We start from the raw sequence: 22,803 nt of genomic DNA on the forward strand, positions 1-22,803 counted from the left end.
TGAATTTCCACTTTGTCCAGGGCAGTGGCTCAGAGTAAGGTGGCTGAGACATGAGAAGGGTGGCATCAAGATCCGACAGCAGGGGCACAGCAGGTTAAGCAGCCACTTGGAACGCAAGCATCCCGTACTGGAGTGCTGGTTCAAGTCCCAGCTGTTCTAATTGAGCTCCCTGTTTAAAGTGCCTGGGAAGGCAGTGGGAGATGGCCCAAGTACTTAAAGCTCTGCCACCAAAATGGGAGACCTGGACGGAATTCCTAGCTCCAGGTTTTAGCCTGACCTAGCCTTGGCTGTTGTGACCATCTAGGGAGTGAACCAGCAGATGGAAGATCTGTCATTCTGCTTTTCAAATAATCAGATCTTGGGGCCAGTGTCATGGTGCAGTGGGTTAAGCCACCACTTGAGATGCTGGCATCCCATGTGAGTCCTGGCTGCTCCACTTCCGATTCAGTTCCCTACTAATGTGCCTGGGAAAGCGGATGGTGGCTCAAGTGATCGGGCACCTGTCATTCATGTGGGACACCCAGAGGGGAGTTCCAGACTCATGGCTTCAGCCTGTCCCAGCCCTGGTGGTTGCCACCATTGAGAGTAAACCAGAGGATGGAAGTTCATTCTCTTCCTCTTTCAAGTAAATAAAATAAATCTTGAAAAATAAACCTTGAAAGCCGGAGTCACGGCTTACTAGGTTAATCCTCCACCTATGGCACCGGTACTCCAGGTTCTAGTCCCGGTTGGGGCACCGGTTCTGTCCCGGTTGCTCCTCTTCCAGTCCAGCTCTCTGCTGTGACCCGGGAAGGCAGTGGAGGATGGCCCAAGTGCTTGGGCCCTGCACCCGCATGAGAGACGAGGAGGAAGCACCTGGCTCCTGGCTTCAGATCGGTGTAGCATGCCAGCCGTAGCGGCCATTTTGGGGGTGAACCAACGGAAGGAAGACCTTTCTCTCTGTCTCTCTCTTTCTCTCACTAACTCTGTAAAAAAAAATAAATCTTGAAAGAAAAAAAAAGATCTGCTAGCAAGAGTAGGGTAAGGGTCTGGGAGTCCCTTCAGAAGGAGGCCCCCAGCCTCTGCACAGATGCACCTAATACAGAAGTCTTCAGGAGGCAGCACTGTGGCTCAGCAGGTTAATCCTCTGTGACCCTGGCATCCCATATCCCTTATGTCTCTTCCTCTCACTGTAACTCTCTCAAATAAATAAAATCTTTAAAAAAAAAAATCTTCAAACAGGGGACCAGCTCTGTGACATAGCAGGTAGTCACTGCTACCTGCAGCACAGATATCCCACATGGGTGCCAGTTAGTCCTGGCTTCTCTACCTCCAATCCAGCTCCCTGCTAATATGCCTGGGAAAGCAGTGGAGGTTGGCCCAACTACTTGGGCCCCTGTACCCATGTGAGAGACCAAGAAGAAGCTCCTAGCTCCTGGCTCTTGGCTGTTGTCTGGCCATTGTGGCCATTTGGGGAGTGAACCAGCAGACAGATGATCTCTCTGTCTCTCCCTCTCATTTTGTAACTCTACCTTTCAAATTAACAAATAGATCTTTTTTTAAAAAAAATCCTCAAACAGGCAATGCAACTTTTCTTTCGTCACAATGAGGCTGAGTAAGAGGCTAGGAGAGGCTGGTGCTGTGATGCAGTGGGTTAACGCCCTGGCCTGAAGCACTGGCATCCCATATGGGCAACTGTTCTGGTCCCCGCTGCTCCTCTTCCGATCCAGCTCTCTTGCTGTGGCCTGAGAAAGCAGTGGAAGATGGCCCAAGTCCTTGGGCCCCTGCACCCACGTGGGAGACCCGGAGGAAGCTCCTGGTTCCTGGCTTTGGATCAGCACAGCTCCAGCCGTTGCAGCCAAGTGGGGAGTGAGCCATCGATGGAAGACTGACCCTCTCTCTCTCTGCTTCTCCTTTCTCTGTGTAACTCTGACTTTCAAATGAATAAATAAATCTTAAAAAAAAAAAAAAAAGAGGCTAGGAAGGGCTGCTCCTATGGCACAGCCGGTTAAGCCACTGCCTGGGACACAGACACCAACATCCTGAAGGAGCACCATTTCAAGTCCCAGATGCTCCATTTCCAATCAGGCTTCCTGCTTCTGTGCCTAGGAAGGCAGCGAAAGATGGCCTGAGTATTGAGTCCCTGCCGCCCACATGGGAGACATCGAGTTCCAGGCTCCTCCTGGCTTTGGCCTGGCTCAGCTCCAGATGTTGTGTCCATGGGGAGTGCACCAGCTGAAAGAAGATCTCGTTCCTCTGTCTCTCCCTCTAAATCTTAAAAAGAAAAGAGGCTAGGAGATACCCTTGGCCTTCTGGATTCTGCATAGCTCCTAAAATGGTCCAGGCAAAACCGCAGGCTTAGAGGAGCCCTGTGGGTGTGCTTATTAAACAACAGACTTTGGACTAGGTGCTTCACACACAGTATCTGTGGGTCCCAACATCTTTGGTTTTATAAACGCAGTTTTACACATGAACTCACTGAGGCACAATGAGGTTGTTAGGTAAGAGTTTCAAGGTCAGGCAACTTCATGATAGTCTGCCGTCAAAGCACAAGCCCCTAACCACTGTGCTAGACTGACTCTTCTTCCTGAAAAATCCCCACAGAATACAAGTCCCCACCCACCCTACCAAGCCACCAAGAATCTGGGAAATTAGGAAATCTTTCCCATCATTCTTACAAGTGAGCTGACCCTGTGTCATTTCAGTGGGCTACAAAATTCTTGCCCTAGGTCCCAAGTATTCTTTCTGGACAGAGAATAAACATCAAGGAGGGCAGATAGACAGACAAAAAAAAAAAAAAAAAAAAAAAAAAAAAAAAAAGACAACTTCAAAGATCAAAAGAAATTATTTCTACAGAGTTCTTCGTAAAAGTCGATTAACTGCTAAATACCTGAAGTAATCCAACTTCACATCCCGGGAGGGGGTTGTTAACGTGGCAAAACCGTGCAAACTTTCAAAATGACATGTAGTTAGCTGGTTTAGGTGCATTTATAATAAATGTAAAGTATAAAAGCAGAACACTTAATTTCAGAAACACCATCTGAATGAGGGCAGCTGAGCTATGCCAATTTACTTTTTCCTTTCCTTTAAAGAATTTTAAGCCAATTATTTTTTGACCAGGTAACTCATGCAAGGGGTAATTCATGCACATGGTATATCAAGTTCTAAAGACTAAAGTCAGCAGACAGTGGAATGACTCCCAGTAATGCATGCCAATCATTTTGGAATGCAGGTTTATCAACTTATGGTTATGTGGATTTGCTTTTTTCTGCAAGGGTGATGATGGCAGAAGTTAAAAGTGAAACCCAGAGCAGACAATTCACACCACTGGCTAAGACACACTTAAGACATCCTTAGCTGGCCCTGTCATTGTCACATCTAACCTAAGTCCCTCCGCTGTGATCATGAAGAAGCTGTGCTATCAGTATGGAGAAGCCAGGCAGAGGAAAGCAAGCCATGAGAGAAAACCAATTAACTGGCTTCTTACCTGCTCGTGTGCCAGAATGCAGTCTTCTCAGGCTTGCTGGCAGCTTTTAAGGGTCTCCAGGGTCCAGAGCAGGTGCCTAGGAGCCGTGTGCAGTGGGTACTAGGGAGAGGCTGCGGCTGCCCCCAGCCCACAGTCCACAGTCCAGGCTTCCCGTCTGATGAGAAGGGTGAGACACAGGCCACTGCAGCTCTGACTCAGAAACTGGAGCCAGCAAGGGCGGGGCAGGGCCACGTGGCCACAGCCTGCCTTTAAGTAGGAGGGATCCTCAAACCTGGAGAAGCAGCCAAGGGACTGCTCTGAAGGAAGACAACAGCAAGCTGTGGTGGATGTCCCCGAAAGCCCAGTCCTTCCTGGTTCCCAGACAGGTTGGACTATTTTCAGCAGCTACACAGGCCCCTCTCCAGAACACAGGGATCCTAATACAAATCATCTCTCACAACTTAGTAAGGCCATAGTCCTTGTGTGTTTGAGTGTGGCTGGGGGTGGGATACTTGATGGAGAAAAGGGCCTGATTCTACCACTGCTCAGGATCAGAAGTTGGCCAGCCTACCAGCTTACAGGTGGGGAATGAGATCAAACAGCTGGATACCAAAGTTAACCCTAAGGCCTCAGACACAGCCCTCACAGCCATGCCTGCAGACCGAAGAGAAACCCTCAGGCTCACCTCCATTCACACCGGCACACACCGGCTTTACCTGGGTCAGAGTGCTTGAGTTGACAGCACTGCCCAGAAGAGCAGCTCCATTATGGTCTCTACTGAGCTTTCACAAGTCCTCAAATGTCTGGCCAGATTTCATTTGTAGCTAGCTGCAGCCAGCCCCACAAAGGATCCTTTACTTCTTCCACTACCAAACATTACAATGGGGTGGGTGGCCTGTGATCAAAGGATCACACTGAGAGTTGGCAGGGTTTCCCTGGATGTTAGCACAAAGCCTTTTATTAGAGGACCCTTAGCCCCCAAGACTCCAGAAATGCTGACCTCCACATGACAAGAGGTCTCATTCTGAATGTCAAACAAAACCTGGTATTTATTCAAGAACTGCTTTCTTAATTAGGTGAACAAATGGATTCCTGGGTTAGCCCTGAACTTCCAGCAGTGCATTAACGTCCACGATTAAATGTACCCAGCTAGTTTCACCCCTACCCTGTCCCCTCGGTACCACCCTATCCCCAGTGGCCAAGGACACACCCTCTGCCAGGCCCTACTGTGGAGCTCTGCCAAGGTGTTGATTCATTGAGAGCAGAGGAGACAAACATTCAAAATGGAAGCGGCGTCAGGTCTCCCAGGCCAACACTTTGTTACCATGACCCCAGGAGATGTTTTGTTCTTGCCAGTTTACAGACAGGAAACCAAGAGCATACTCAAAGGTTGGTGAACACATCCAGACTCCACATTCAGAGTTCCCCATGGACTGTATTCCCACTTGACAATCTTTTTTGAAAGACAGATTTTATTTTGAAAGGCACAGTTAGCGAGACAGAAAAGAAAGGTCTTCTATTTGCTGGCTCACTCTCCAAGTGGCTGCCAGTGGTCAGAACTGGGGCGATCTTAAGCTAGGAGCCAGGAGCTTCTTCCAGATCTCCCACGTGGGTACAGGGGTCCAAGCACTTAGGTCGTCATCTGCTGTTCTCCAGGAGTATTAGCAGGGAGCTGGATCAGAAGTGGAGTGTCTGGGACTTGAACCAGCACCCATATAAAATGCAGGCATTCCCACTAAGCCAGAGCACTGGCCCCAGGAATCTTTTTTTCTTTTCCGATGACTTCATGTGGCAAAGTTGCCTTTCTCCAATTACATCAGGCACTTAATAGCATTAGTCCCTAATAACCCACCGTAACATCATTACTGTACACACGTATATTCAGGGCCCAAAATTAACTTTGGAAAACTCTCTTCAAATGACCTAACTAAAAGCAACTCTCCTTCATTTGATTTGCAGTCAGAGAGGGCAGCTGAGTTCTCCTGGGTAGTCTGTGGACTGAAAATTCAAGGATCAAGTTCTGAAAGGCAGGATCAGAGATGGGCAAGTCAGGTGGGCTTACCTCTAAGATTACAAACTGGGTTCTGACAGAGCTGCTGGGTAGGACAGGAGGTTGTGTTGTGGGTGGACTGCTGAATAGGCCCTGCAGCTACTTCCAGTTGGACTTTCCCAACTTATTTCCAAAACCAGAACTTCCAAACTTTGTTTTGCTATCTTTCTTTTTGCTTCACTTTGAACAAGCAGCATGTCTTTTTATTCCCCATCATAGCTACTGATTGCCAGGTCACTCATTCACACAAGAACGTGAAATGTACACAAGTCCAGGCTTCTCCAGCAGATTAATGGTAGTCAGGGCAGGAACCAAGTCTACGCTGACAAACAGATGATTCTCATGTCTAGCGGGAGAAAAATCACTGGGACAGGTTCTCCATCATCACCTGATCTAAAGCCCTTGGCTGCCCACTTCCCATTTCGTTTTTCAGACTTGAGACCCTCTGGTTTCCCTTGAAAAAAGTTTCAAGGCTTTTGATCTAATGAAACAGAAATGGTCTTAGGCTCTCTCAAAATGTATCTTCAGGCTCTCGGTCACCTCACCACCAGTCTCAGAGGTGCAGACTGTCAGATTATGAATACCCTCCCCTCATCTTTGGTGAGGAATAGACCTGGGAGGCAGCAGCACATGAGTTGTTCACTGATAACTTGTGGAATAATAGCTCCTTGCTAAGTACCCAGAAATGTAGTCGAAAATGGCCCAAAGATTTGGGGCCCTGCCACCCACATGGGAGATCCTGGCTCCTGACTTCAGCCTTGCCCAGCCCTAGCCAGTGTGGCCATTTGGGGAGTGAACAGCTGAATGGAAGATCTGTCTCTCCCTCTCTCTATAACTCTGCCTTCAATAAATCAGTCATTAAAAAAAAAAAAAAAAAAAAAAAATTAGGGCTATGGCTCCACAGGTTAAAGCTGTGGCTTGTAGCACCAGCATCCCATATGGCCATCAGTTTGAGTCCCAGATGCTCCACTTCTGATCCAGCTCCCTGCTGGTACGCCTAAGAAGCGGAGGATGGCCGAGGTACATGGGCCCCTGCACCCATGTAGGAGACCTGAAGGTAGCTCCTGACTCGGCTTCAGCTGGCCCAGCCCTTGCCATTGCGGCCATTTTGGGAGTTGAACCAGGAGATGGAAGATCACTCTCTCTGTAACTCTGCCTCTCAAATAATTCTTAAAAAACAAAACAAAACAAAACAAAACAAAACAAAAAAAAAAAAAACCAAAAAAAAAACAAATACAGTAACCTTTTGGTATGTTAGCAAGTCTCCTAACGTTGGCTTTTCAAGCTTCTCAATGAAGAGTGCTTGGGTATACTGGTTCAGACTGGTAAGGACCACACTTACTGCCTGAACATTTCAGTTCACTCAAACCCCGTTTGAGCACTACACATTGGTCTATCTGATCCATTAGTGTAAATGAACCAAGTAGGTGTTTAATAAATCCCTACCATGTGCCTGTCCTGGAATGAGCCATCTGTTCCCCCCCAATACTGTAATTTTTTCAGAGGTCTAATGTCAGTAGCACAGATTTTTCTTCTGAGCTATAGCCCTTGAAGATTAATTTTAAGGGTAAAGAAAACTTAATATTTATATACAATATTCTAAGGGCAAATGAACAAGTGAATGACTTTTGAAAAAAAATTCCTTCTGTCTTGAATGGAAAATTCAGAATGTTTAAAAAGTTGAAAGGTTGATCCTATTTGAAGAATGTTCCCCATTTCTGGTTTCCTTCTCACAAGCTCAAGAAAGCCTACAGCCAGGGAGCAGCACACATCCTGAGGACCAGCACTCTCCCTGTGAGACAAGTGAACCCCACAGCCTTTCCCAGCCCAGCAGCTGTTATGCTAGCAATACATTTACACAAACCAAGAAAAGCAACATTCCATCCACAGTTCAACTTGAACCCCCTTCCCCACAAGAATGCTATTCTTGGCAAGAGATCTTCTAAAGGAAACAACATCTGCAGAACCTCTGCCCATAAGGTCAGGGGAGAGCTGAGGCAGCTGAAATCTTTTCAGTCCTTTCTTAGACCCAAGCTGCAGGGACTTACAGAGAAGAGGGATGGGCATCAGTCTGACAACCACCAGCAGATGCCTCAGTGTCCTGGCATCATGCCTGTCAAGCTCTACAACACTGGGTGTGTTCACCAAGGCTAAGGACTTCCTTTACCTAGCTGCTCCATCAAACCAAAGGAGCCAATTAAGTCCCCTTAACAATTTCATAGATAGGATCTGTATTTAAGCCTCATCCAGTCAACAACTATTTAGGAAAATTCCTTTTGAGCATCTTGAGGCAAATTCTTCCTCTCACATATTCGAGCCTAATTCCCTGCTGGCATTCAAGAAATATACCTTGCCTTCCTCCTACAGACAGCAAGCAATGATGGACAATCTGTGGAGGAAACTCAGTGGGACAATTCCTGATTGTCAAAGAGACTGTTTTTTTCATGTAATTCCTACTACGATATAATATTTCAAACTTCAGTTAGGATAAAGAGGCTTAGTTTCTCACACTTAACTGCATATCACCATACAATTTTGACAGAATGGATTTAGGGCCACAGGAACGAATAGGTCTTGCAATGAGGCTTTCTAAACATAATTCTGATGTCCTATCCACTGTGCAGATCCATGAGCTCAGCAAGAACACGTTTAATTTCTGACAAGATTTAGGTCTCTGCTGACTGATCTAAAACCAAGTTAAAGGTTTAGGTGTTTGGTACAGAGGTCAAGTCACTGCTTAGAACATCCACTGGAGTGCCTGGGCCCAGTCCTGGCTCATCTACTTCTGATCCAATTTCCTGCTCATGAGAGGCAGCAGATGATGGCTTAAGTATTTAGGTCCCTGCAACCTACATGGGATACCCAGACAGAGTTCCAGGCTCCTGCCTTCTGCATGACCCATCCCCTATCTGTTGTAGGTACTTGAGGTGGGAACCAGTTTCAGTGCAGATGAACTGCCTAGAAGGTAAATCTTGAGCTTCCCACACAGCTGGAAGAAGAGGAATTTTCCAGTGTGCTCAAGCATTTCTGAAACGGAACCACTTCCTGCCAACAGGCTCGCAGCGCTCTTTTCTTATACCCTGAGGATCTTATGGAACCTAAGATGTGTGTGCACTTCAGAGACAGGCACCCCCTGGTTACCCATATGCCTTTAAATAGGGCCCACATATTCCAAATTTGTTCCCAAGGGCAGGTTAGTATCTGGGTCCTTCTGTACTTACTGACCTCTCCTAGTAGTCATAGGACCAAAGATCTTTTCAGGAGCTGTAGAAGTAAAGAGAATGCCTGTTAAATTAGACTATCATGCTGGTATTCATGCTTAACCCATCAATTCAAGACCGAAAGTAGAAGGAAGGAAGCTCTAACAGGGATAGAAAAATCAGTCACTCTTCCTCAATATCCAATGGGAGAAGAGCGGATGTCCACATGGTTACTGAACCCAAGTTTCAGTTGCATGGCAAAAAGAAATCAGGAAAAGTCACAAAACCATCACTGAGTTGGGAAGAGTAGGCAGCCACAGGGTGCTAGAAGTCTAAGCAGGTACTCAGAAGGAAGGAGGATGCTCGGTTCTTATTCCAAGATAGGCTTCAATCTCTTACCTAGATTCTTTTGAACAGAAAAACACACATGGACACCAGCCACCTTAAAAACTAGGTTTGTATTTCTGGGTAGGTCCTAGAGTGGAAGAACTCAAGAGCAATACTATATCCAACCTGGTTCCCACCAATGTGTGCCTCCCTCCCTTCCACAAAGGACATTGTACAAAACTCTATTTACAGGAAAACCAGTTAAAAATTAGGCATGTGTACAAAAGTAGACAAAAGGCAGATGCAAGGATGGCCTTGAGGAAGAGGGAACAACATGTTCCACACTAGAACCCAGATGTATCATGTACTAGGCAGGGAGAAGTGCAATAAATCTCAATGCCAATTTTAAGGGTGAACCAGTCATTCCAAGGGAAGACATGAGGGGGGAAAAAGCTGTTGGTTTTAACGGCAAAGTCTTAATTAATTCTCCTGTCACCTTTCTCCTGCCATATGGCAGAAGCGAGGTGGTGGTGGTGGTTGTGGCGACAGGAAAAAGAAAATACAAAGTCTCTTGGCAGCCCCACATATACAGCAAGGAAGGGCTCAGAAGGCGTAACGGGTCCGGATGTCCTCAAGCTTCTTAGACACCTCAGGTGGAGTTCGGTCCAGTTCCTCAGAGACATTCTTTTGTTTGTTGGGCTCCATGGAATTGAACTGCTCACAGAGGTCTCCATCAATCACATTCTAAGACATGAAGTAATCAGAAGGAAAAAAGGTTAAATGCACAAAGTAAATAGAACAAGAGGCCAGCATTGTGGAGCAGTGGATTAACCTGCTGCCTGTGATGCTGGTATCCCATGAGTGCTAGTTTAACCCAGTTGTTCCACTTCCAATCTAGCTCCCTGCTACTACACCTGAGAAAGCATCAGAAGACAGCCCAAGTGCTTGGGCATACACAATCTACATGGGAGACCCAGATGGGAGTGTCAGGATCCTGGCTTCAGCTTGACCTAGCCCCAGCCACTGCAGCCATTTGAGGAGTGAACCGGGGATGGAAGATCTCTCTCTGTGTAACTGCTTTTCAAGTAAATAAACACATCAAAAGAGAAAATTAAAAAAAGAGAATGCTTTGTATTCTCCCCAGTGAATCACTCTACTTTGTAGAGTCGGGAGCACATTCTCAGTCCTTAGTAGTCAGAGTTCAGAATAGCAAAACTAGGTGAAGCTTTTTCTTTGGCTATGATATGACCTGAGGGGAGAAGATTCTGAATATAATCACCAAGCACCCCTCCCCCAATCCAATCCCTTGCCACTCCTTTATGCTGCATTATTCTGATTTTTAAGGAGATGGAGGCTAAAAGAAAAGATCAGCTGAAAGGGCTGATTCCCTCAAGCTACCTTTACAGGGAAGTAATAGGAACGAAAGCTTAGGTGGTCCCGTCCACAGAGAGGGGGATGCTCAGACCGCAGGTGCATTTCAACATGCTGGAAGAAGTCATGGTCCTGGTGGAAGAAATAAAGAGCCTGTCACTAAAATAAAAGTGATTTCAACCACTAGTGGATAGTATTCAGAAGCACAGTGAACAAGTCATTGATTTCCCCATGCAAACAAATGGTAAATATCTAATCACTCTTCTGATGATCAAAGGTTCTTCATATATGACAGGACAGCTAAAACCCCAAAGAATGTACTGTATTTGTAGCACAAAAGAGAACATCATGGGTAAGAGCAATTTTTGAAGTCATATTCCAGACCCTAGACTATCAGGCTAGAATGATTCCATAAGGCACAATGTGCTCCAGCATGGGGCCAGCGCTATGGCATAGCGGGTAAAGCCACCGCCTGCAGTGCCAGCATCCCATATGGACACGGGTTCAAGACCCAGGTGCTCCAATTCCGATCTAGCTCCGCCATGCTTGGGAAAGCAGTAGAACATGGCCCAAGTCCTTTGGTTCCTGCACCAGTGTGGGAGACCTGGAAGAAGCTCCTGGCTCTGGACTGGCTCAAATCCAGCAGTCGCGGCCATTTGGGGAATGAACCAGCCAAAGGAAGAACCCCCATCCCGCCTCTCTGTAACTGCCTTTCTGATAAATTAATCTTATAAAAAAGAAAGTGCTCTAGCAGATATCTAACTCCCACTTCTAGTCACTGTAGTTCAGCTTAAAAACTAATGTCTTGGTAGGGGCAAGGGGAGGAATATTAGGATTCCTATCTCCCTAGGAAGGTGACACCTGGCACCTTGTCAAATTCCCAGAACTTTCCTAGTTACAAGATTCAGCCCAGATTAATATGGGTTCTCACTTCATGGGATGTGAATGGAACAAGGATGCCAATTCCTCCAGATAAAGTGGTATAGACAAGTGACTCTGAGCCTCCAGGGATCAGTGTGGTCTTCTGTAATGACAGCACTGTCTCCCCAACATGGTAGTTCATGATCACCTCTGCCTGCAAATCAGAAACAGATAAACAATGATGAGTGTCTTTGGAAATAGGTTCTGGATTTCCAAAAGCAAGGCAGTGACCTCAAAGGTACCTGTCATCTTTTAAGAAATCAAAAATTACTAAAAGCTAACAATACTTCCACAGGAGGTAGCAGGTAACATCTAAATAGTTGGGTTCCTGGGGCTGGCACTGTGGTGTGCATAAAGCCACCGCCTGCAGTGCCAGCATCCTATATGGGTGTTGGTTCAAGTCCTGGCTGCTCCACTTCTGGTCCAGCTTTCTCTGCCTCTACTTCTCTCTGTGTGTTAACTTAATCAAATAGAAGTCCAGAGATGCTCTCTTAAACATGACTAAAGAGGAAAAACTGGTTAGTACTGGGAATTAATCTGTACAACTAGGTTTTCCAAGGAACTATGTATTCTTCAAAGAGTTTTACACTGACTGACGTTTCACAAAATTTTCTAAAAGCAGAATAGTGAAGTGGTCACCTTATATCAAACCTAACATTCCTCCATTACAGGTTATGTATCAACAGCTATGGGATTTCCAAGAAGGAAGGATCATGCATGGGAGAGCACTCAGCATAGCTAATGTGCATTGTGAAAAATTCACTAAAAACTGTCAATGAGGGCAACAGGAAAAGTAGTTAAGTGTGCCTTTCTCACATGAGCTCTTTGTGAAATCCTACCTTTTGTGAGGCCCCATTGAGCAAGCCCCGGTCCCACAGGGCTTTGTTTCCTGTAGGATCCTCATCCACTTCATCATTGGTGTTAGGTGGGAGTCTCACCTACAAGAAAATGACACATACCATAGGGCTGGACCCTACACATCTCACCTGGGTCACCAAGGAACATACTCGCCCCAGGTCCTCACCTACAAGAATGCTACCTAAACAGAAGTCTGAGCCCAAGTCTCCTACACCTGTTCTGATGGATGAGAGCTGTCTAAGAGTGAGAAACCCAAGAAAATCATCCCAAAGACAGGTTTTATTACAGTCAAGAGCAAAAATAAAGACCATACAACACAGACAGGAGAAATCAGACTAGGCTTAAAAAGAGAAACCAAAATTCTAGCAAAATGTGTAAATGAGTATAATCATTAAATCTTGCTTCATGGAGAGAAGAGAGGTAAGCTGGGAAAAATCAAAAAGACAGAAAGCTTGAGGAACACAAAGATGTTTTTTAAAAGTCAGCCTTAGTAGGGCTGAATTTCTCATCTACTTTTACTTTCCTTCTTAAAGATCATAATCCTGAGTCCCACCCTGGCTTTACCCAAAACAATGAACTGAGCCAGCTTTCCCACACATCACTGTAACCCAAATAAGCACCAACTCACCACACAAATGTTGCCAAATTTGTCTGCACCAGCCACAGTGTCGTAGTCAAGGAGGCTAGCTGTGGTGACCCATCGGGGATAGGTGTCATCGGCGAAGATGATGAGCTGGTTCTCATTGCGCTTGTAGCGCACCCAGATGAAACTTTCTTGAACATCAGACACAATTACTCTGTGCCCAATAGTCTGGATCCCAGATATATAGTTGGCAATATGCTGGGAAAGACAAAAAAATAGCTATGGGTGTAGCCTGGAGTTCAGAACCCACAGAAAGTCCAGCTTTCCCTGACTACAACATATACAGAGTCTACAGAATACTACTCCATCAAAGAACACCAGTTAAAAACAAAGCCTTAAGGTGAGAAAAAGAGCTAAGTAATTTTAACTCTCATAGTTAAATTCCATACAGAAGAAAAGAGTATAGAGAATTGGCTCTTGTTTTGAAGAAGCCAAAAAATGAGATCACTTCTCAAGACTATAAGTCCTAATGCTGAGGCTGGAACTGGGGATGATAAGAGAGTCCTAAAAAAGGCACATGATTTTAGGTGTTCATTACCCCACTACCTAGATCCCAGTCACGAGCATATATACCTTATTCTCACACTTTCGGAGTAATTTCTTCTTCCCCAGGTCATAGACTCGTAAAAGCTTCCCCACACCAATCAACACCCTTCCCTGGAATGGGGCGATGGCAGCAGGGACTTCTTCCACCGGGGTCTGTGAGAGGGAGAGCAAGAAACACAGCTATTAGAATATACAGACCCATGTCAGTCCCACCCCCTTGACCCAGAACTGCTTGTTTCCACAGGCACCTGTTGGGAAGACAGAGAGGGATCCTGTTTTTCTCATCAACACAATATAGAAGTCTCTATGAAACAGAGTCTGAGTAAACAGGTCTCACACACTGTAATTTATCCAGCTGTTAGATCAACACCAGAAATGCTAAGAAGCCCTGTGCCTGACAAATGCTGCTCTATAGCCTGTGCTCAATTTTTAACTTTTTTAAAAAGATTTTATTTATTTATTTGACAGGTAGAGTTACAGACAGTGATAGAGAGAGACAGAGAGAAAGGTCTTCTGTTGGTTCACTCCCCAAATGGCCACAATGGCCGGAGCTATGGCAATCCGAAGCCAGGAGCTTCTTCCTGGTCTTCCATGCAGGTGCCAGGCCCAAGGACTTGGGGCATCTTCTACTGCTTTCCCAGGCCACAGCAGAGAGCTGGACTGGAAGAGGAGCAACCAGGACTAGAACTGGAACCCATATGGGATGCCGGCGCCACAGGCAGAGGATTAACCTAGTGTGCCATGGTGCCAGTCCCTCAATTTGTCACTTTAAAGCACACAGTTCAGGGGCTGGCACTGTGGTGCAGCGGTTAAGTCACCACTCCCAATGCCAGCTTCCCATATTGGAGTGCTGAAGTCCTGGTAACTCTGCTCCAATCCAGCTTCCTGCTAATGCACCTGGGAAAGCACTGGAAGATGGCCCAAGTATCTGGACCCCTGCCACTCGTGTAGGAGACCCAGATGAAGTTCTAGGCTACTAGCTTTGGCCTAGACCAGCCCTAGACATTGTAGCCATTTGGGGACTAAACCAGCAGATGGAATACTTCTCTCTCTCTCTGCCTTTCAAATAAATAAATACAATAAAAAAAAAAAAGATTGTATTTATTTATTTGAAACGCAGAGGAAGAGAGAGAGAGAAGTCCTCCATCCACTGGTTCACTCCCCAGATGGCCAAAACAGCCGGAGCTATGCTGATCCAGAGCCAGGAGCTTCTTCTGGGTCTCCCACTGGAGCGCAAGGGCCCAAGGACTCAGGCCATCTTCTACTGCTTTCCCAGGCCACAGCAGAGAGCTGCACTGGAAGGCGAGCAGCCGGGACTTGAACCAACACCCAAATGAGATGCCTGCATTGCAGGCGGTGGCTTTACCTGCTACATACACCACAGCATTAAATACAATCTTAAAAAAAAAAAAAAAAAAAAAAGGAGGGGTCAAGGGGACAAAAGGATATCTTCCAATCACTAATTCACTCCACAAATCACTTTAAGTCAAGGGTAGGCCAGGCCAATGACAGCAGCCCAAAACTCAATCCAGGTCTCCCACATGAGTGGCAGGGACCAAGAGCTTGAGGTATCATCTGCTGCCCTCCAGGATGTGCACTAGCAGGAAGGTGGAATTAGAAGCACAGCCAGGACCTGAACTCAGGCACTCTGATATAAGATACAGGAATCTGAAGCACAACCACCATGATGTTGACTGTTTACAACTATTAATCTTTTAAGATTTATTATTTTATTTGAAAGGCAGATTTACAGAGAGGGAGAAAGACAGAGAGAGAGAGAGCGAGAGAGAGAAAGTCGGAGTCTTCCATTCACTGGTTCACTCCCTAAATGGCCACAATGGCCAGAGCTGTGCCAATCTGAAGCCAGGAGCTTTTGCCAGGTCTCCCACACGGGTACAGGGGCCCAAGCACCTGGGCCATCTTCTACTGCTTTCCCAGGCCATAGCACAGAGCTGGATGGGAAGTGGAGCAGCTGAGACTGAACTGGTGCCCATATGAGATGCAGGCACTGTGGGCGGCAGTTTTACCTGCTATGCCACAGTACTGGCCCCTCTATTAATCTTTTAAAACTGGTGAATTTTGGCCACAAATTGCTGACTGCTTTATAGACAGTAAACAAGGGGTCAACTCAGTGTGTGCCTTATCTCCGCTGTGCGCAGTTAGCACTCAGGCTTCCTGTAGGACTCATGGGCACTGGAGCATCCCTGAAACAGGAAAGCCCTAGCAGTTCTCATGTACTGCCAAAAGATGGGTTAGAAACAACAATGGGTGAGAGCTGTGGAACAGCAGGTTAAGCTACCACTTGGGTTGCCTATATCTCACATCAGAATGATTGGGATTGAGTCCCACCTCCAATTCCAATCCAGCTTCCTGCCACTCATGTGGAAGACTTAGATCAGCTTTCTGGTTCTGGTACGGCTCAACTCTCGCTGTTGCGGGCACCTGAGGTAATGAGTTAGTGGATAAAAGATTTATCTCTCTCTCTAGTCCTCCTTCTGTTGCTCTGCCTTTCAAACAATTTTTTTTAAAAAGGAAAGAATCAACATACTGACCACAAGGCGAACTGACTCATAACACCAAAAAACTGTGGGAGAATTCAGTAGAATCTAATAACCAAGACAATCACAGGCTAGTTCCTTACCTTGTGCAAAAACTCCAATTTTTCTCCATTGTTAACAAGTTTGTAAGTATAGACAAAGCCTCCTGCCACAGATCTTGGGTTCAGAATCAGGTCCTTGGCCACACCCACCAGCACATACCAGTCTTCACCAGTGTTGGAGAACCTGCACACAGCCACACTGCACACAGAGGAAAAAACAGGAGTCAGGCCTCAGTCAAAGCCAGAGAACTCACCAAACCTTGGACTGTCCTGAACCCTTTACCTAAAGGCTGCTTCATTCTGTTCCAGCTGGACAAGGTCCAGGGTGTTCCCCTGAATAGGATTCATCACTCGGATCACAGATGCCCACTGGCCATTGCCAGCTTTGGGAGCTCCAAAAATGGATTCCGGCAGGTTTTCATTGAGGAATGCTGCTGCCATCTCCGCAGCCAGCTCCCGCTCATCCTCCCCTGCTGCTTCCACCATCTCCTAAATCCAAAAAGCAAAGGAACGTCAGTGTGGCCAGGAGAGAACTGCATGGGAAGTGGAGTAATGAACACTTTTCAGACTCAGCTCCTGCTTAACATTGCAAGACTGTCACAAACAAGGCTAAGAAGGAAGAATACTGAAGAGAAAAGCAGTTACCACCAGTTACATACAGCTACATATTAGAAGAAAATACCCAAAAAAAAAAAAAAAAAAAAAAAAAAACATTAGCTGTAGCAAACATCAAACTAGAAGTCTACGAAACAAACATGGGGCAGCAATGTGGATCATGGGTTAAGCTGCTGCTTGCTCTACCCCATCCTTTCCTGAAGCGCTAATCTGAGTCCCAGCTACTCTGCCTCTGATCCAGTTTCCAGCTAATGTACCTGGGAGGCAGTGAAGGATGGCTCAAATATTTGGGCCCCTACCACCCACATGGGAGACAGGACAGGGATCCCGGCTCTTGCCTTTAGCTTGGCCCACACCTGGCTGCTGGAGCCATTAGTAGAATGAACTAGCAGATGGAAGACCCTTCTTTCTCTCTCCTTTTCCCTCCCTGGCTCTGCCTTCCAAAATTAAATCAATCTTAAAAAATAAAAATTAAACATGAAAGCTCCATTTTTTTTTTAACCTAACCTACCTGACTTCCCTTGCTAGGACTACTCATGTTTCAGAATGAATACAGTTCTAAATGTTTGTGGCTATTTGGTTTTTCCTGGGAAATGATTTCTACAAGTGGTGTTGTAGGGAATCTAAAAGCTGTCTCCTAGGGGCTCATATCTAGGAAAAATGTAACAACTCAGTTTGAAACCCACGGACTGACTAAAACTGACTAAAGAACTCTTCCAGAGGAGCAGCTGGAATTTCAAATAAACCCAAGTCAGCGTATTAGTCCTGGATCACAGCAAAGCCTCTAAAACCAAAGAGCTTAAAGAACTTCAAAAATTTTACAGAAATAACAAGGAATATCATCAACAATTACAGGAGTTTCAACTTCAACACAATTTTACACATGCACTTTTTAACCAAACCCCAGAACGTCAGTCCTATTACCTCCGCCATCTGCTGCTTCCTCTGAGCTTTTGTGGCCTCAGTGTAGGCATTGTGGTCTGTCTCAATGATGATAAGGTTGTTACTCTCAGGATGGATGACAAATTTCCTGGGGGTGTACTGCAGTGGAAAGGCTACTTGATTGAAGACAGCACCAAGCTTCTCCAGCGCCAAAATCCTGTGACAAAGGCCAAGGGGGTTAACTCAGGACCTGGGAGCCATTAGCAATGAAACGAGCAAGCACAGCAGCCCCTGAGACGTCAGCAAACAGCAGCGTTCTAATCTAAAAGCAGTCTACAAATAAAACAAGGAGATCGACACCCCACCACTACTCACGGGGATTCTGGGTTTTTAACCCAATAAAACACATATAATGATTATCAAAGAAATTTTCTGTCACTCCAATAATAATGGGACAGTGAGAATATTTTAATTATCATTGAGAAACCTGGAAAAACAACTCAAATAGTTATCTGATTATAATGGTGGAGTTTTAACTGTCGTATATATATTCACTAAAAGGGAAAAATCTTCAAAGAGAATGAAACAGAAGATGACAGCAGATATGAAATGCCAAATAAAATTTTGGAAGCTGAAAAAACATGTGGAGCCAATAACAAAATGAGCGAAGAGTTAAGACAAGATCTCAGATTTCCCAGATGCATCAACAAAGAAAACAGAAGCCAAATGTAACTTACTCAAATAACAAATACTTTTTTCTAGACTTATTCACACACATGTGGAATAACACATGTATCAGAGTTTTCACTGCAGCACTGTTCAAAGCAAAACAGCACCACCTAAATAAAGAATACCTAAAATATGGCATATCCATTTTTTTAAAAAAAAATTTATTTATTTTATTTGAGAGAAAGAGTTACAGGCAGAGAGAGGGAGAGAGACAGAGAAAGGTCTTCCATCTGCTGGTTCACTCCCCAAATGGCCAGAATGGCTAGAGTTGGGTTGATCTGAAGCCAGGAGCCAGGAGCCTCTTCCAGGTCTCCCACACGGGTGCAGGGGCCCAAGCATCTGGGCGATCTTGCACTGCTTTCCCAGGCCATAAGCAGAGAGCTGAATCAGAAGAGCAGCAGGGGCTGTGCCACGGCATAGTAGGTTAATCCCCCGCCTGCGGTCCTGGCATCCCATGTGGGCACCAGTTCTAGTCCTGGTTGCCCCTCTTCCAATCCAGCCTGCCGCTATGGCCTGGGAGAACAGAAGTTGGCCCAAATCCTTGGCCCCTGCACCCACACGGGAGACCAGGAAGAGGCAGCTGGCTCCTGGCTTCGGATTGGGGCGGTTCTTGCTGTTGCAGCCATCTGGGGAGTGAACCAATGAAAGGAAGACCTTCCTGTCTGTCACTCCCTCTCACTGTCTTTAACTCTACCTCTCAAATAAATAAACTCTTTAAAGGGGGAAAAAAAAAAAAAAAAAAAAAGAGCAGCAGCCAGGACACAAACTGGCACCCAGATGAGATGCCAGGTGCCACAGGAGGAGGCTTAGCCTACTACACCACAGCACTGGCCCTAGCACATCCTTCTTCTTCTTCTTCTTCTTATTATTATTATTTTGACAGGCAGAGTGGACAGTGAGAGAGAGAGACAAAGGTCTTCCTTTTGCCGTTGGTTCACCCTCCAATGGCCGGAGCACTGTGCTGATCCGATGGCAAGAGCCAGGTACTTATCCTGGTCTCCCATGTGGGTGCAGGGCCCAAGTACTTGGGCCATCCTCCACTGCACTCCCTGGCCACAGCAGAGAGCTGGCCTGGAAGAGGGGCAACTGGAACAGAATCCGGCGCCCCGACCGGGACTAGAACCCGGTGTGCCGGCGCCGCAAGGCAGAGGATTAGCCTAGTGAGCCGCGGCGCCGGCTGCACATCCATATCATTAACATGACACTTTGTAGGTGTAAAACAAATTATAAAATCTAACACTGATAATGAGCAATTTCAAAGAGCTAAGTAAGAAAAGAATGGCTTAAACAACAAATGTAGTACACAGTTATATAAACAGCATAAGAAATGTACATATATTTACTAGTATATATATAAAATTCCTGGGTAAAGATACACAGGCAACTAGTAACAGACTGCCTACTGGTAAACAAGTGAGTGGCTGGGGGGCCAACAGTGTGGTGTAGTGGATAAAGCTGCTGCCTGTGACAGCAGCATCCTACGTGGGTGCCATTTTGTGTCCTGGCTGCTCCACTTCCTAACTAGTTCCCTGCAAATAGCCTGAGAAAAGCAGTAGAAATTGGCCTAGGTGTTTGGGCCCCTGCTACTCATGTAGGGGACCCTGATAAAGCTCCTGGCTATTGCAGCAATCTAGGGAATGAACCAGTGGATGGAGATCTTTTAACTCTTTCAATAGAAATAAATAAATAAATCTTAAAAAAAAAAAAAAAAAACTTTTTAATAGAAATGAACAGAGGTCCACTACAACAGGTATTCATTTTGAATAAAGATGGTCTCTTTCTCAGCTCTCTCCTCACGCATTTCCTGAGACTTAGTCTTTGTGGCCCAGATACCTGGGATGCTGTGGGGACAGAATAGAGATGACTTCCCCCCCAAGGAACTCATATTTTCTGTCATGCATCAGTAAACCGGTAATAGCTCTCTATCTCCTAAAACCAAATGGCGGGACCGGTGCTCTGGCACAGCAAGTAAAACCGCCGCCTACAGTGCCAACATCCCACATGAGTGCCACTCCTGACTGCTCCACTTCTGATCTAGCTCTCTGCCGTGGCCTGGGAAAGCAGTGAAAGGTCCAAGTCTTTTAGGACCCTGCATCCACATGGGAGAGTGGGAGATGGCGAAGAAGCTCCTCGTGCCTGGCCTCAGACTGGCGCAGCTCCAGCTGTTGTGGCCATCCGGGGAGTGAACCAGTGGATGGAAGGTCAGTCTATCTCTCTCCACCTCTCTGTAATTCTGCCTTTTAAATAAATAAAATAAACCTTAAGCAAAAGAAAAAAAAAGGCAACTGTGGAAAAAAATGGCCAAAAGACATTTTTGATGTGAAAATAAATTCTAAAACTTTTGAAAATTCTCCACTACTCTGAAAGAGGAGTCTCAGGGAGGGTATATTACCAGGTAACCTAGTCCTATATTTGATTCTTCCCTACTGAAACTGTAGCAGTCAATGAGACAGAATACAGAAGGGGAAACTAAAAAGTTGCAAGGAAGGACAGAAAAAGACACAACAATCCCAAAAGGAAAGAACTGAGAAACTAGAAAAATAATAAAATAAAAATTTCAAAAAATAAGATATTAACCAACAGATTCAAGAAGCCTAAGATACATCAAGCAAGACAAAAAAAGTGGAAGGGGCATCATAGCACAAGTCAAGCTGCCACTTGGGATGGCTGCATCCCATATCAGAATTCTCTGGTTCAAGTTATACAAACTCAGCTTCTGATCCAGTTTGCTGCCAATGCATCCTGGGGGGCAGCAGGTGACGGCTGATGTCTTTGAGCCCCGCCACTCACACGGGAGACTCTGGTCTCCTGGCTTTGGCCTGGCCCAGCCTTATCTGTTGTCCTGCATGTCAGGGACTCAAGTACTTGAGCCATCACCCACTGTCTCCCAGGGTATGTGCTGGCAAGAAAGCAGAATCTGAGACAGAGCTAGCACTTGAACTCAGGCACTCCCAAGTGTGCTCACTCTTAAAGTCAATATTGTATGAACAGCTGTTAACTTGGAGAACCCCTAAGTAAATTTAGTATTAATGTTAAAATTTAAGATATAACACTACAATGATGCAACAACATGAAAAGGCTACTAGTAATCCAAAACTTACTGCAAAACTAACTTATTGCCATCGATGGAAAACAAGTATCTCAATTCTCAAGACTGTATTGTAAAGAGGCCAGCGCTGTGGCAAAGGTTAAGCATCCGCCTGTGACATTGGCATCCCACATGGGCCCCTGTTCAAGTCCGCTGCTCCACTCCTGATCTCACTCCCTGTTGATGGCCTGGGAAAGCAGCAGAAGATGGCCCAAGTGCTTGGGACCTTGCACCCTATAGGAGACCCAGAAGCTCCTGGCTCCTGATTGGCCCAGCTCCAGCCATTGCGACCACCTGAGTAGTGAACCAGCAGCTAGAAAACCTCTCTGGCCGGCACAACGGCTCACTAGGCTAATCCTCCGCTTTGCGGCGCCGGCACACCGGATTCTAGTCCCGGTTGCCCCTCTTCCAGGCCAGCTCTCTGCTGTGGCCACGGAGTGCAGTGGAGGATGGCCCAAGTGCTTGGGCCCTGCACCCACATGGGAGACCAGGAGAAGCACCGGACTCCTGGCTTCAGATCAGCGCGATGTACCAGGCGCCAGCACGCCAGCCGTGGCGGCCATTGCAGGGTGAACCAACGGCAAAGGAAGACCTTTCTCTCTGTCTCTCTCTCACTGTCCACTCTGTCAAAAAAAAAAAAAGAAAAGAAAAAAAGAAAGAAAGAAAACCTCTCTGTCTCCCTCTCTGACTGTAACTATGCTTCTCAAGTAAATAAATAAATATATTAAAATCTAGGTTTGAAGGTCTACACAGAGCTAAAATTCTAAACACCAAAACCCAGCTCCCAGGTACTTAAGTCCTGAGGCAAACGAAGATTTCAACTGCAACACAACAGTCTATGAAGAACATCAGGCTCTGTGCCATCTCTCCACAACCTCCTCCAACATCAGGCCGAATCAATTTGAGCCCCTGGCAGAAAGGTTTCCTGTAGGGTTGCATCCATGGGACTCACTCACCTCAGGGTATTTGTGGAGATGGCCACAATACCCTCTGGACACTGTTCAGATGCAAAGCCTGATGCAAATTCCAGGGTCTCATAAGACAGAGGAGTCAGATGGAAGCGAGACTGGTAAGAATAACTCAACCATGAGCGGCTTGACATGGCCAATACCTGAGAAGGAAAAACCACCTCCAGTAAGACTGGGAAAAACTGAAACATGGTATACGCACCGAACACCTTATTCCCAAATTTCAGTCCACAGAACATCAAGGGATTTTAGAAACCTAAAGGGCTACCTTAAGAAGTCCAGAAGAGGCAACATACGACTGCATGTATGCCAAATCCCTGGGTTACTAACCATATGACCTAGCCTAATCAGTGCCTTTAAGCCTGTCTCCACATGCCTAAAATGGAATATTCTCATGAGGCTGGACACCTGCAAGAATTAAGAACCAGCCCTGTGCTCAGCAAGATTAATATTCTTAATTTCAAAGGATATAATATTTCCAAATCTCCATCTTATATAGCAAACTATGATATTAAGACTGCGATAAACCTGACAAGATTACTCAAGGTAATGGTATCCTAG

At 45.9% G+C, this 22,803-nt stretch overlaps 2 protein-coding genes across 13 annotated transcripts in view; both read right to left on the minus strand.

Moving 5' to 3' along the window:
* Positions 1–3,663, minus strand: part of IL34 (interleukin 34) — a 61,554-nt gene extending 57,891 nt beyond the window's left edge. For 3 of the 8 annotated variants that reach the window (XM_051847275.3, XM_051847273.3, XM_070062755.2), the window contains exon 1: positions 3,467–3,632. The gene's annotated coding sequence lies outside the window, so the exon portion shown is untranslated. Of the gene's footprint in view, positions 1–3,466 lie in introns of all 8 variants that reach the window. The other 5 variants (XM_070062756.2, XM_070062749.2, XM_070062746.2 and 2 more) reach the window with 4 other exon arrangements.
* Positions 3,664–9,134: 5,471 nt separating this feature from the next.
* The window catches only part of SF3B3 (splicing factor 3b subunit 3), a 61,701-nt gene continuing 48,032 nt past the window's right edge, over positions 9,135–22,803 (minus strand). For 4 of the 5 annotated variants that reach the window (XM_051847265.3, XM_089320459.1, XM_089320460.1 and 1 more), the window contains 10 exons: positions 22,231–22,385; positions 17,500–17,674; positions 16,244–16,449; positions 16,003–16,159; positions 13,389–13,514; positions 12,801–13,013; positions 12,154–12,252; positions 11,325–11,468; positions 10,421–10,525; positions 9,135–9,766 (listed from right to left, as the gene is read on the minus strand). In XM_051847265.3, the coding sequence (XP_051703225.1) occupies positions 9,626–9,766; positions 10,421–10,525; positions 11,325–11,468; positions 12,154–12,252; positions 12,801–13,013; positions 13,389–13,514; positions 16,003–16,159; positions 16,244–16,449; positions 17,500–17,674; positions 22,231–22,385 (1,521 nt within the window). In that variant the 3' untranslated portion in view covers positions 9,135–9,625. The remainder of the gene's footprint in view (positions 9,767–10,420; positions 10,526–11,324; positions 11,469–12,153; positions 12,253–12,800; positions 13,014–13,388; positions 13,515–16,002; positions 16,160–16,243; positions 16,450–17,499; positions 17,675–22,230; positions 22,386–22,803) is intronic. The other variant, XR_016225409.1, reaches the window with a different exon arrangement.

Source organism: Oryctolagus cuniculus, chromosome 18 (genome assembly GCF_051225735.1).
Source record: "Oryctolagus cuniculus isolate XC-2025 breed Fujian yellow rabbit chromosome 18, ASM5122573v1, whole genome shotgun sequence".
In the NCBI taxonomy this organism is placed as follows: Eukaryota; Metazoa; Chordata; class Mammalia; order Lagomorpha; family Leporidae; genus Oryctolagus; species Oryctolagus cuniculus.